The 14,176-nt window shown below is 58.4% G+C and overlaps 1 protein-coding gene across 4 annotated transcripts; it reads left to right on the forward strand.

Annotated features, from left to right (window-relative positions):
* Window positions 1-2,283: 2,283 nt before the first annotated feature.
* SEMA4C (semaphorin 4C) lies at window positions 2,284-13,123 on the forward strand. 4 transcript variants are annotated; one of them, XM_053200491.1, is made up of 15 exons: window positions 2,284-3,059; window positions 5,586-5,731; window positions 7,191-7,339; window positions 7,715-7,777; window positions 7,951-8,049; window positions 8,152-8,248; window positions 8,370-8,486; window positions 8,592-8,743; window positions 8,827-9,002; window positions 9,302-9,446; window positions 9,538-9,760; window positions 9,895-10,007; window positions 10,923-11,080; window positions 11,170-11,240; window positions 11,366-13,123. In XM_053200491.1, the coding sequence occupies exons 2-15, from the start codon at window positions 5,623-5,625 to the stop codon at window positions 12,193-12,195; spliced, it is 2,502 nt and encodes an 833-aa protein (XP_053056466.1). In that variant the 5' UTR covers window positions 2,284-3,059; window positions 5,586-5,622; the 3' UTR covers window positions 12,196-13,123. The 4 variants fall into 4 exon arrangements, with proteins under 4 accessions (XP_053056466.1, XP_026928402.1, XP_026928401.1 ...); XM_027072601.2 differs by lacking the exon at window positions 2,284-3,059 and adding an exon at window positions 3,229-3,543; XM_027072600.2 differs by lacking the exon at window positions 2,284-3,059 and adding an exon at window positions 3,230-3,543 and having other exon boundaries at window positions 5,583-5,731.
* Window positions 13,124-14,176: the final 1,053 nt, after the last annotated feature.

Below are 14,176 nucleotides of genomic sequence, written 5' to 3' on the forward strand. Positions count from 1 at the left end.
CCCCAAGAGGGAAATAGATACCAAGGAGAAAGGAGGTGTTGATGAGTACTCAGTTCCTCCAGAGACCTAGCTGTAACCTGAGCAGAGGGGTGCACTTCGAGATCACCCAAGGGCGTCTGATATTCCCTGGGACATGTAACGGGCCCTCTCTGGAACTGGCTGGGAGCTGACCACATCTTCTCAAACGGGCCCGGGACCAGTTAGAGACTCCATCTCCTCTAGGCCAAGAATTCCACAGTGGTGCTGGCAACTTCACCGCTTGCCTTTTCCAGATCTCTAAGCCCCTGGGAAAAGGCTGAGGGATATCCTGATTGAAGCCACTGGAAAAGCAGCATCCGGGGCTGTGATGACGGATGTTTTCCTGCTTCCTCTTGGTGATGGTGGCAGGGAGGGGCTGGGAAGGGAAAGGCTTCCCAGGTGGACAGCTTTGATAACTCTCCTTTAGGAGGAAGTAGAAAGAGGAAGTCCTTTTCCTATGTCCCCACTCACCTCAGTCCCCAAGCCCTCAGAAAGATCCCCAAAGGGTAGCTCACCCAGGCTTTCTCATTTCCCCCTCTGTGGGATGACAACAGTTCCTAGATCCATTGGAACTTGGCCAGGCAGTGCTGACTGAAGAACCCCAGGGTGAACCCTGGGCTCCATTCCCCCGTCCAAAAACTGCCTCATGAGAGCTAGGGGTAAAGAACCCAAATGAGGGACACCATGGCACATGACCAACATGTGGAGGAAAAAGAGGGGGCTTGCTGTTCAGATAAGACTCCTGGGCCCGGGGCGCCTGGATGGTTCAGTCAGTTAAGCTCCTGACTTTAGATCAAGTCATGATCTCACAGTTCATGGGTTCAAGCCCCAGGTTGGACTCTGTGCTGGCAGTGCGGAGCCTGCTTGGGATTCTCTCTCCCCTCTCTCTCTCTCTGTCCCTCCCTTGCTTGTGCTCTCTCAAAATAAATTTTAAAAAAACTTAAAAAAAAAAAAAAGCTTCCAGGGCCCATCTGTAGGGACTGGCCTGTGCTGAGCTGCCAGTGGGTCCTTAGAGAACCTCAGAAGGCATTTAGCATATCTGTGCCTTTTCTTGACTTGGCCACAAGCAGGTGAGCAGGAGGGTCTGTCAAGGCCAAGGCCTGAAGGGTGGGTGGGTTCCTTAAAAAGAATATGCCAGACAGGCCCTAGGGAGACAGGATAGGTACGGGAGCCTTTTCTTTTTCTTTTTTTTTTTTAGTGTATTTTTTTTTTCTTAATTTAAAACCCAGGAATCCTCATTTTTGACCAGTTGTGCTTTTATTAATAAGTATGAATCATGAGCAAGTAGTCATGCAGGAAACTTTATCCTCTGCCCACCCACCCACAGAAAAGGCTAGTGCTGGAAATGAACAGAACACAGCAGGAAATGAGTGAAGGTAGAAGAGGGGAGCGGGGGAGCTGCAGCTTTATCTTTGAGGAGCATTTGGGAGGGAAGGGCTCCCAGAGTCTGTTAGCAGGAACAGAAAAGCCTGCCATAAGGCACAGAAGACTGTCCCTGCCAGTGAAACCAAACCACCTTTTGAAACTTTCCACTGGGGCCATTTTGCAGGTGGAGCCAGGAGCTCAAGTCTCTGCCTGGTGGGGGTGGGAGTGGAGGTGAGGAAAAACAGCAGGGAATACACTGGGGCTTAAAAGTTGTCTGGATACACTCTGACATGGTGGAAAGACAGAATTGGGAATCCCGAGACCTGATTTGACATTCTGACCTTGCTAATTATCAACGTGACTTTAAGCAGGTTGCTTAACCCTTCTAAGACTCCTTTTATCTATACAATTGGAGAAACAATACCTACCTTTTAAAGAGTGGCCGTGAGGATGATGTGAGGAAATGTATGTGAAGGCAGATTGCAAAGTCTAAAGCACAGAACAAATGTAAGGTGCATTTGCATATCAGTTTACTTCCACTTACAAATAGACCCAGGGTCTAACCTGGATGAGTCCTACACACCTTCCTCCCTGCCAGCTGAAGCACAGCGCCTTCCCTGCCCACCCCATGCTAATTGTTAACTGGCTTGCCCTCTATCTTCAGCCATCTCCAAGATCACAGCTTTTTTTCTGGTGGAAAGGAGCTGCGAAATGTGGCTTTGGCCAGTGCTGGAGAAGGGGCCTTTATGTGTACCAGCAAAGACCCGATTGTTACTGAATCCAAACTGGGCTGCTTTTCCCAATTATCTCCACTACTCTTCTGGTCTCCACTTTCAGATGCCAAGTTTTAACTCAGAACAAAAGCTCCTGTCGGGACTGATTTATAATCCAGATCTGCTGACGGGGCCCTAGTGTTCCTCCCCTCCAGGACTGCACCCGCTTAAAGTTACCACCAGAGCCTCGGGGCTCCAGACTCTACCTCTGTCATTTGCCCTTAGCCAAGAGGAGACAAGGCATCTGTGTCTGGGTGCCGGTGGGCCGGCCTCCCTGGAGTTTGTCCACCTGCCCAGCTCCGAGAACCAGCTGGCAAGGTCCACCCCAGCACGGAGGCCAGAGCTACAAGTGACTTCTAGGAGCCACTGTGGGCAGAGGCAGGCTGTTCTAAAGGTGGTGGTTCGTTCTCCAGCGCGGCTCCCCTCAGCCGCTTTCATCTGAAAACCAGGGCTCATGTCACTTGTTATTCAGTCACCCAGTGGCATCAGAAGGAGTCATTTCTTGGGGGTAGGCTCTGTGCAACAGGAGTGGAGGGTTGTCTTCACCGGGAGCTGGGTAAGGGTGCTGCTGCCCCTCTGTGTGGAGCATGAAAAACAAGGGGCAGACTCGCTGGAGATGAGTGGGTCATCCTGGCTGGTAAGACCCGTTCCAGTCTGACTGCGGGGGCCAGTGGGCGTTGGGGCCAAGAAACGAAGTAGAACTGGGGGGCAAAAGAGAGACCACTTAGGTCCGCCCCGAAGAGGAGCCTCGGTTTCTCCTGCACCCCTCCCTCGGATACTCGCTCCGAGGTGTTTTGCTCGCGTTCGTTCCTGTAACTGCAGCGTGGGGAGCCCCTCAACCCCATTCCTGACTCCGGTCGCCCAGTCCGCAGTTGGCCTTAGGGGACACTTCAGAAAGACCGGGTGAGTCCGATCCCCCTAAGGCAATGCCCGGAGTCCCTCCTCCGCCCCACCTCCCGGCGCGGTGGCGCAGTCCGGGACTTCGAGGCGCGGGGCGGCAGGGCGCGGGGAGGATTGGGGGTCGGAGCCCGCGGGAGGGGAGGTGGGAGACCGGCGGGTCGCGGCGGGTCTCAGCCCCCTCCGGGGCAGGCCTTCGCGTCCCGCCCCCGGCCTCCGCTCGACCCCCTCCCACCCCGCCTGACGTCAGGGGGTGGGGGGCGGAGAGCGGCGGCAGCTCTGGAGAAAGAGCCGGCGCCCGGCGCGGTGGCGCGGGGAGCCCGAGCCCAGGGGCGCCGAGCCGAGCCGGGACCGAGGGGCGGTGGCAGAGGGGACAGCGGAGGAGGGAGGGCGGGCGCGCGCAGGCGGGCGGTGGCGCGCGGGTAGGGGCGGACCGTGATCCAAGCCCAACGCGAGGGCGGCGCCCAGGGATTCAAGCCGCGAAGAAGAGGTGAGTGAGGCCAGGGTAGCGCGGGGCGGGAGCGCCAGGGTTCCGGGGCCGCCGCTTTGTCCCCCGACTCGGTCAGGGGCTGCCGCACGCGCGAGGGACTGAGTCTGGGGGCGCAGGGAGGGGTAGCAGCGGGGACAGCTGTCCGTCCGAGATCCTTCCTGCGCCCCTCGCGGGCTGCCAGGCGGGGGCTCGGGAGCCGGGCGAGCAGTGCCCGCAGCCATAGCGTCCGGAGGCTCAGACTGGTCAGGGGGAGTGGGGCTGATGGGACCGGGGGTCCCCCTTGCTGTCAGGTCGGCAGCCAGGATCCTCTCCAGGCCCCCGAGCTGCCCCCTGCTCCCCCACCCCCGACGGAAAGTTTGGGGCGGGCTTGGACTGAGGCCGATGTTGTGGGATCGGATTTCCCTGCCGCGGCCCCCCGCCCGCCCGCCTGCTCAGGCTGAGGAGGCGGGTTGTCCTGGAAAGCCAAGCTCCCGACCCGAGCCGGGCCGCACAGTCCCCGGCAGGAGCGCTCACCCTGCAGCCGCGGAAGCCCTGTTCGTGCCACCCGTGGTCCGGGTGGGCGAGTGTGGGGGGCGCACCGCCTGGGCCCCGCGCTCCTCCAGCCCCCACCCAGCCGTGCCCCTGCTTCCCCGCCCTGGGAAGAGCTGGGGGTGGGGGAACCAGTGTGCTGGCCGATTCTCCGAGCGCGCCGCGGGGTCTGGCCCTGGCCTAGGGTGAGGGGCAGAGGGAAGGCTGGGGGTGTGTTGGGGGGACGGAGGAGGGAGGGGTGAACGTATCCCCAGCCCCCCGCCCTTCCAGTGCTGGGATACTGGGCCGACAGGGGGCGTCCGCAGGCCGGGCTCGCCACGCTCCCAGCGCCGCCGCTTTGTTTGCGTTCAAATCCCGGGAGCTGGGGGAGGGGAGAATCCGGGGGGGGGGGGGGCGGTGGTGGTGATCAAGGACGAGGTCTTGGCGGGTACCCTTTGTTTTGGGGTGAGCAGGTCCCCAGATTCTGTGTCTCTGTACCTGGCACTGGAGGGCTGGGGCAGTAGAAATTAATCCAGATGGCTTGCCCAGGCTGGGGTCCCGGGGGCGCAATCCCTGAGTTGGGAAGGTTTGTCAGATCCTGGGGGAGCGCAGCAGGCGCCTGTCCTGCACCGGGCGTCCCCCGCGGTCGAAGAGGAACCCCTCTCGCGCTCCCCACCCACCCCTCGTCTCCCCCCGCCCCCGCCTGAGAGCGTCGTGGGGAGATCCCTGATTAGACTGGAGCCGGCTCTGTTGTCCCGCCATCTCTCAGCCCGAGGGTTAGTGTCTTTTAGGAGGCTGTGCGAGGAACAGGATGAGGCCCGGGTCATTTCCACGCCCATCCCACCCACTTCCTGCCTCCCTTCTTGGGCAACAAAGGGGCCTCGGGAAGCTGGGCCCCTTCGGCTCCTGGCCCCACTTCGGCCGTGCTGATGTGGAACCGGTGTTTGGGGCTCTGCCTGGCTATTGTCTGCGCTGGGGGAGGGGAGAGGCTGGGGCCGGGACCCCCTCACGCCTGCTGCATTAAGTCTCCCTCCTTGGGGGGCTTCTGCCACCGCCCACCCACCGTATGCCCCTTCACCCTGCGAAGGGGTTTGCATGCCAGAAGTACATCTTGGGGCTGGCTGGAGCCCCAGTGGGGGCAGGTCCTGCTTCCAGAGGTTATTTTAAGAAATCCTCAAATCTGTCAGGCCTGAGTGTGGGGGAGGGGGGCCCCCTTTTTATTTTCTCAAACAACTTCCTGTTGAGAGGGAGTGGGTGAGAGCCTGGAGGCTAGAGAAGGCTTCTTGGAGTGTCCACTCCTCCAGCTGATTCAGCTCCTCTCCTCCCCTCTGGGGGACCCCAGCTCCTTCCAAACCTGTGGGGGCTGGACCCAGGTGTGGGAGGGGACTAGGTCTTTGCTCCAAGGACTGGGCAAGTGGGGAATCCAGGGGCCTCCTGGGAAAGCCTGTCACTGTCTCCCGGCTTGGGCTTGTGTGGGCCCCCTTCCGGTCTGTTTTCTCTGGCTATGATTCTGACCCTTTCTTTTCCCCCAGCAGGGCAGCTGGCCTGGAGCTTAGAGCCGGGGCGTTTGCCATGGCCCCACACTGGGCTGTCTGGCTGCTGGCAGTGGGGCTGTGGGGCCTGGGCATTGGGGCTGAGGTGTGGTGGAACCTGGTGCCCCGGAAGACGGTATCTTCTGGGGGTGAGTGCCTAAAGTCCTGAGGAGGAAGGCCAGGAGGGACTACTCGGGGGAGAAGAGCAATTGCTTCTAGATCATGCCAGCTTTATTCTGTTATTGGGCTCAAAACCCACCAATGTATCGGACACAGCTTTCTAAGAAATGTGAGTGAGTGACCCCAGGGACCCAGAACTGGGAGTCCTGGGATATCTCTCCTTCAGACAGGACCTGTCTGGTCCTGTTATGCAAGAAGAGAGACCATTCTCTATCACTCTTCCATGCCTTACTTCTGGAACTAGCGCTTACACTGAGAGCCCACAGAGACAAAACTGAGCCAGGACAGGCATAAAGCAAAGAGTGTCACCCCCTTCCCCAAAGTCTTTCTAGCTCTCTGCCCCCAGGAGCCCCCTTATCAACCCTAATAGACCCCCTCTGCTGCCCTGACACTTGTGCCCTCTGGTGGCCCTGGATGTGTTTATGCATGTGCTCATGGGGGGGGGACAGCAGACTTGACAGTCCTTTGAGCACACACACCTGTAGTAAGAGATGATGTCAGGTGTTTGTATCATCACTGTGCTCTGGGGACCTGGGATGAGCTCACCTCCCACAGGCTCCACTCGGGTGCTAATGAAGCCCTCCCTTGCCAGCCTGTGTCTGGCTCAAAAGACTAAGACTGGTTTAGGGGGACCCTTAGGACAGGTCAGCAGCTATTTTGGGGGTTGATGTAGGAATCCTGTGACTATATTAATATTGTAGTACTTTGCATGGTGAATGACAACGAGGCTTCCCAGTCCCAAGGCTTCAGTTTCTGTCTGTGGTCCCCAGCTTCTGGTTTCCCTTGACCACCCTGGCTTGACCTCCTAGCCCCAACTAAGTCTTCCTGTCATCCTGTTTGTCCCAGCAGCCAGTTGCTCTTGTATTTCTGGCAGCCTGGATTTAGGTCCTGCTGGAGTGAAGAGTTTCCAAAGGCAAGGAGTGATTACAACTTCTGTACCTACTGCTCTACTGGATCAGGGGCCAGGGCCTCGCCAGACCCTGATGTAGGTAGCAGGCAGTGAAAAAGGAAGCCGTAGCAGAGGAAGCTGGGAGAGGGAAGAGCCCAGCTCAGCAGCCAGAGGTGCTGCTGACCCTGAGAGTGAGGGCCATCAGTCTGATGGCTTCCTCTGGCCGGAAGCTGTGGCTGAGATATCTTTCCTTCCTCCTTACCAGCCCAGATTTACCTCCTGCCAGGCTGGGAAAGGCCAGGGAGGCTTGGGTGGAGCTGTTAGAGCCAAAAGGCTATTAAAGAAGGCCCTTTATTGCCAGTCAGGGTGCTTGGCTGGCATCTGCTTGTGGGGTGCTGGCTGTAGTGTGGGAACAGGGGTGATTGGGCCCAGGAGACCACTGTAGAGAGGAAGGCTAATTCTGGGGGGAGGGGGATGCCTGGAGCTCCAGGAAGGCCTTCCCATTCACCACCCTGCTCACTACCCCCTTGTCCCTGCAGAGTTGGCCACAGTAGTGCGGCGGTTCTCCCAAACGGGCATCCAGGACTTCCTGACATTGACCCTGACTGAGCAGACAGGACTTCTGTATGTGGGGGCCCGGGAGGCCCTGTTTGCCTTCAGCGTGGAGGCGCTGGAGCTGCAAGGAGCGGTGAGAGGCAGGGGGGCGGGGGGGGGGGGAGATGGGGGTGGTTGGGAGCGGGAGGCACACAGGAGTGATGAGAGTGGCAGGGCCCAAAGGGGCTTTGCTTGATCAAGCTGTCCCCTCAACCCTGCTGCCCCTATGCTGTTCTCCCCTGTGGAAATCTTGCTCAGTGTCCAGGTCCACCCTTCTGGCAGAGTGGGCATGCTGCTTTCCCCCACCTGCAGCTTTGGGACGGGTTGGGGCTTCTGTCCTCTTCTTCTGTCCCAAAGAATGGGGTCTGTGTGTCCTCACTTGGTGTCCCCATGTGGCTGCCACAGGCCATGCTTGTGGCACATGCTCAGTGTGTACCTGGGATGTTGATGTGCCCCCTCCTCTTCCTAGATCTCGTGGGAGGCACCAGCTGAGAAGAAGGCCGAGTGTATCCAGAAAGGGAAGAGTAACCAGGTGAGTGCTCAGGATACCACCAGGAAAGCCAGAGCCCCTGATACCGGCCAGGCCTCGCGGCGCATGCTGACTACCCCACCCCTACCCTCTCCCTTGGTCCCAGACCCATTCTTGGTTTTTGTGTGCCAAGTGCCAGGTCCTCATACTTTAACTGGATGCTTTTCTCTCCCCAGACGGAGTGTTTCAACTTTATCCGCTTCCTGCAGCCCTACAACACATCCCACCTGTACGTCTGTGGTACCTACGCCTTCCAGCCCAAATGCACCTACATCGTGAGTGCTGTTTTCTCCTTTCAGTCCCCTTCCTTGCCCTTCTCTGGACTCCCTCCTGGGCACTTCTGCATCTCCTCCTCCTCATCTCTTCCCTACCCCTAGGACATGCTTACCTTCACTTTGGAGCGTGGAGAGTTTGAGGATGGGAAGGGGAAATGTCCCTATGACCCAGCCAAGGGCCACACTGGCCTCCTTGTGGGTGAGTAGCTGTCCCTGCTGCAGGCTGGGGAGTCCCCCAGAACTTGTTCTCGCTTTGGGGCTGTGTGTCCCGAATGTGTCTTCACGTCACTTCTGGTCTACCCGATATCTGTCTCCCACAGATGGCGAGCTGTACTCGGCCACGCTCAACAACTTCCTAGGTACAGAGCCTGTTATCCTGCGCAACATGGGCCCTCACCACTCCATGAAGACAGAATACCTGGCCTTCTGGCTCAATGGTGAGCCTGGAGGAGCTGGCGTGCGGACAGGGGGAGCCATGGGTGGGGGGCCCTGCAAGGGTCCCAGGACCCCCTCCCCCGCTAACCCTTCTCTCTTTCCTGTAGAACCTCATTTTGTAGGCTCTGCCTACATACCAGAGAGTGTGGGCAGCTTCACAGGGGACGATGACAAGGTCTACTTCTTCTTCAGTGAGCGGGCAGTGGAGTATGATTGCTATGCGGAACAGGTGGTGGCTCGGGTAGCCCGAGTCTGCAAGGTACGGAGTCCTGCAGTGGTGAGCCCTGGGAGCCCTGCCGGCTTGGCAGGACTGACTGGCAGTGTCCCCTTGCCATCTGCCAGGGCGACATGGGGGGTGCACGGACCCTGCAGAGGAAGTGGACCACGTTCCTGAAGGCGAGGCTGGTGTGCTCTGCCCCCGACTGGCAGCTCTACTTCAACCAACTGCAGGCACTGCACACCCTGCAGGATGCCTCTTGGCACAACACCACCTTCTTTGGGGTTTTTCGTGCACGATGGTGAGTTGGCCAGGAATCCTTAGGGGTGGGAGGAAGGGATCTATGGGTACAGTCTTCTGGGTGAAGTCCAAGTGGTCAGTTGACCGGAAGCCAAGGAAGATGTTAGGCATCTGCCCCTTTTCAAAGCCTCCCTGGGGGAGATGCACAGTGCCCTGCCCCCAGTGGTATATTAAAGCTGACAACCACATTGCACACGCCCACGACTGCTTTGTGCTGGTCCCTGTCTTCCCGGTACTTGCCATGAGCTGGAGTAAAGTGGGCACCACGCCTGACTCGGGGTCCCTCCCTTGTCCTCACAGGGGTGATGTGGACCTGTCAGCAGTCTGCGAGTACCAGTTGGAAGAGATCCAGAGGGTATTTGAGGGTCCCTACAAGGAGTACCGTGAGCAAGCCCAGAAGTGGGGCCGCTATACTGACCCAGTACCTAGCCCACGGCCAGGCTCGGTGAGTCCTCCAGAGCAGGGATGGGCTCCTGCCCTCAGCCGCAGTACCATTCCCACATGCTGACAGCTCTCCCCCCTTCACCCCTCCCCAGTGCATCAACAACTGGCACCGACGCCATGGCTATACCAGTTCTCTAGAGCTGCCTGATAACACCCTCAACTTCATCAAGAAGCACCCACTGATGGAGGAGCAAGTAGGGCCTCGGTGGGGCCGGCCCTTGCTTGTGAAGAAGGACACCAACTTCACCCACCTGGTGGCTGACCGGGTTACGGGACTTGATGGAGCCACCTATACGGTGCTGTTCATTGGCACAGGTAGGCACGTGGCTATGTGGGCATGGCTACTGGAGGCTGGAAGAAGGCCTGTGTGTCTGCGGCAAGGAGATCTGGAGATGCCCCAGGGGCCCCGTGTCCTTTCATTTACGCCTGTCCTCCCTCAACCCCCACAGGAGACGGCTGGCTGCTTAAGGCTGTGAGCCTGGGGCCCTGGGTCCACCTGATCGAGGAGCTACAGGTGTTTGACCAGGAGCCTGTGGAAAGCTTGGTCCTATCCCGGAGCAAGGTAGTAATCAGGCCCCACCCACTGGTCCCTACACCTTCCCTAGTCCTTTGCTTGGCCAGTACAGGGGTGGGGAGGCACTCGAGCACACCTCGCTTAGCTTGGGCGAGTTCCAGGAAACAAATGCTCACGGAATCTGTGCTCCACGGGCGTTATATATAGCCAGGTCCCCGTGGGGCTGTGTTCCCAGCTTTGGGCCTTGGCAGCTGCTTTCCACGCTTCCTTCGGACCCCTTGAGGTTGTGCTGTGCCTCTGCTACATACAGCCTCTTCTCTGATGGTGCCACTGTTGGTCGGGCCTCTTGGACTGCATTTGTTATGATGCGCTCATGATGCTACCTACTGGCTGCCAGTTGCCCTCCAGTCCCAACCCGTTCACCATTTCCCCAAAGTGCTACCCTCCCCTTCTGGTCTGTTTGTGACACCCCTGAACTTTCACGTGCTTGCCTTTGACCAACTATCGTGGCTCAAATTGTTCTCCAGAACATGGAATAATGGCAAAAAGAAAGTCTGTAGTTGAAGAAACACACAGATTGGCAGTCACCATTCAAAGAGAGGAAAACACCTTATGCTATGCTCGTGCTATTGTGAAGGCTGACGGGCCTAGCGGAAAACACACTTCCTGAACTATTTATACTGTACTGGAGTGTGTGTGCGTGTGTGTGATTCTATTTCTCAGCCTCATGGTTCTGCTGTTCCTATCTAAGAAGGTCACATCTATAAGGTGCTTAGGATTGTGTATGGCTTGTAATAAGCCCGCTGCGTGTTCTCTGGTCCTTCGATTTCTCTCCTCAGACTTCAGCACTGCCCTCTTCCTGCTTTGGCTCCTTTTGCCCCTTTGCTCTCATGTAGCAGTCCGAGCTGCCCCTGGGCCATGTCCTGGCCTGGCTGACTGTCCTGTGCCTCGCTTCTCTTGCAGAAGCTTCTCTTTGCAGGCTCCCGCTCTCAGCTGGTTCAGCTGCCCCTGGCTGACTGCATGAAGTACCGCTCTTGTGCAGACTGCGTCCTCGCTCGGGACCCCTACTGTGCCTGGAGTGTCAACACCAGCCGCTGTGTGACCGTGGGTGGCCACTCTGGGTGAGTGGGTCTCTGCACATGCTGGAACCAGGGGTGAAGGGCAGGGTGGATGGAGTCAGGATGCCCATAGACCCTGCTTCCCCCACCAGGTCCTTGCTGATCCAGCACGTGACAGTCTCAGACACCTCAGGCATTTGTAACCTCCGTGGCAATAAGAAAGGTGAGCTGTCTTTTCTGTCCCTCTCCCAGTAGGATGGGCCCTAGGCCAGAGCTGGAATGTCTGCATCTCCCTGTGGCCCTGAGTTTCCTGTGCTAACTCTGCTTTCTCTTTCTCTACTGCTGCAGTCAGGCTCACACCCAAAAACATCACCGTGGTGGCAGGCACAGACCTGGTGCTGCCCTGCCGCCTCTCTTCCAATTTGGCCCATGCCCGCTGGACTTTTGGGGGCCGGGACCTGCCTGCCGAACAGCCCGGCTCCTTCCTCTATGATGCCCGCCTACAGGCCCTGGTTGTGATGGCCGCCCAGCCCCGCCACGCCGGGGCCTACCACTGCTTTTCAGAGGAGCAGGGGGCGCGGCTGGCTGCTGAAGGCTACCTGGTGGCTGTGGTGGCGGGTCCATCGGTGACCCTGGAGGCCCGGGCACCCTTGGAAAACCTGGGGCTGGTGTGGCTGGCTGTGGTGGCCCTGGGGGCCGTGTGCCTGGTGCTGCTGCTGCTTGTTTTGTCCCTGCGCCGGCGGCTGCGGGAGGAACTGGAAAAAGGTGCCAAGGCGGCGGAGAGAACCCTGGTGTACCCTCTGGAGCTGCCCAAGGAGCCTACCAGCCCCCCATTCAGGCCTGGCCCCGAGGCCGATGAGAAACTCTGGGATCCGGTTGGCTACTACTACTCGGACGGCTCCCTCAAGATTGTGCCTGGACACGCTCGGTGCCAGCCCGGGGGCGGGCCCCCTTCTCCACCTCCAGGCATCCCCGGCCAGCCCCTGCCTTCTCCGACCCGGCTTCACCTGGGGGGCGGGCGGAACTCAAATGCCAATGGCTACGTCCGCTTACAGCTGGGAGGGGAGGACCGCGGCGGGCTTGGGCACCCGCTGCCGGAGCTCGCTGATGAACTGAGGCGCAAGCTGCAGCAGCGCCAGCCGCTGCCGGACTCCAATCCTGAGGAGTCCTCGGTATGAGGGGCCCCCACCGCTTCACAGGGGCAGCGTGGGAGGTGCAGCTCCTACTTTTGCACAGGCATCAGCTACCTCAGGGACATGGCGCGGGCACCTGCTCAGCCTGGGACAGACCCTGCCCAGCACCCGTCCGGCCATGAGGACCTGCTCTGCTCAGCACGGGCACTGCCACTTGGTGTGGCTCACCAGGGCACCAGCCTCGCAGAAGGCATCTTCCTCCTCTCTGTGAGGGGCTGTGAATCACGGACACATAGGACCCCAGCAGCCAAAACTTTTCAAGGCAGAAGTTGGAGATGTGGGTGTGTTTGTATCTATATGTACGTGTATGTGGGTGTGTGCATGTGTGTGTGTGCGTGACATAGTCTTTCTGTTTCTGTGTGTGTGCCTGTATGTGTGTGTGTGATAGTCTTCCTTTTTCTGTCAAGTCTTCCCTTGGCCTGGGGGTCCTCCTGGTGAGTCATTGGAGCTATGAAGGGGAAGGGGTTGTATCACTTTGCCTCTCCTACCCCCACCTGTCCCAGTGTGGGGCAGCGATGTACATATGGGGGTGGGCTGGGCAGGGTGCTGTGCTCCTTTTGGGGGGTCCAGGGCTCTGGGGTGGGCCTGGTCCTGCTCCTAGGGCTGTGAATGTTTTCAGGGTGGGGGGAGGGAGATGGATTCTCCTGTGTGTTTGGGGCAAGGGTGGGAGGGGCCTCCCACTTGGCCCTGGGGTTCAGTGGTATTTTATACATGTCCTCCTGTATGGGGCTGGGAAAGGTTGTGTGGGGGGAGGGGGAGGGAGGAGAGAGGGTGGGCATGCTGTGGATATTGCATATCCTCTCCCAGCCCTAGGAGGAGGGCTCCTAACAGTGTAACTTATTGTGTCCCCGCGTATTTATTTGTTGTAAATATTTGAGTATTTTTATATTGACAAATAAAATCGAGAAAACAATGTTACTGTGGTAGGGATAAGACATTTGGGCTAAAACATTCTGAGCTGGACCAGCCTCACCTCCCTATAGTTCTGGGTCAGCTGCCCCTAATATTGTCTCTACCCTCCTGCCTGTGCCCCTCTCCAGTCGGGGAATAGCCCAGGCGCCAGTGTTTTCCCAGAGTGGTAGCTGTGAGGCTGGGAACCAGACCAGAGCCACAGCCTCTTCAAGCCAGCTTTGGCTTCTGGCCAAAGGGAGAAGTTAGGGCACTGGGAGGCAGGGAGAGTGGGGAGGGGCTTGGTTTCCCAGAACTCTGGGAAGGCGAAGTGGGAGTGAGGGGTAAAAGGAGGGGAACTTCTTAGAGCTTAAGGTTGTATGGACTGGCTTGTGCGAGGATGGGGCTCTGAACCAGCTTAGGGGAGGAAAGGCTACCTCCATCTTACCTATGCCCTAGGAATGTTAGTCCTGAACACTTCAGCTATGTGGAGCATGGAACTTCCCCACTACCACCCAGTGTGCACCAAGCCACTGCCCTATCTAAGTAGTGGTACAAGGAGGGCCCAGATACTTGTAAGGAAAACAAGCCCCAGCCTGGATTCTGTAATTCATGCCCACAGATAGAGACAGTTGAAAAGTCCTCCCCACACGTGACTGGTCTGGAGGGCCTGCGGTGGCTGAAATGGGCCGCTGCCCCGGGTGTCCTCAGCTGTAGGAAAGGGCTATGAATCTGGAGACTTCTGGGTACGCTAAGATTCCTGCATGGTCAATAAACCCATGCCCTGAGGATGTTGACATATGAAGACTGATTCAGTAAATTAGGTTCCCACTGTGGAATTGGGGGTTCGGTACAACCCAACGGCCCGTCCCTGGCCTCGGGGCTTACATGCTCCTAGTGGCAGGACAAGTGACCCCCTTCCTCCCACGGGGTCTTCCAAGAAATGGGCAGGAGGCACGTGAGGAAGGAGGAGGAAGCGAGGTCACTGGGCCTTGAGGGGGTGTGGAAAGACAGAACGGAGACCTTGGGGCGCGACCGGCGACTCCTGCCCTGGAGAAACCGGTGGCACACAGAACCT

The sequence above is a fragment of the Acinonyx jubatus genome, chromosome A3 (genome assembly GCF_027475565.1).
Source record: "Acinonyx jubatus isolate Ajub_Pintada_27869175 chromosome A3, VMU_Ajub_asm_v1.0, whole genome shotgun sequence".
Classification (NCBI taxonomy): Eukaryota; Metazoa; Chordata; class Mammalia; order Carnivora; family Felidae; genus Acinonyx; species Acinonyx jubatus.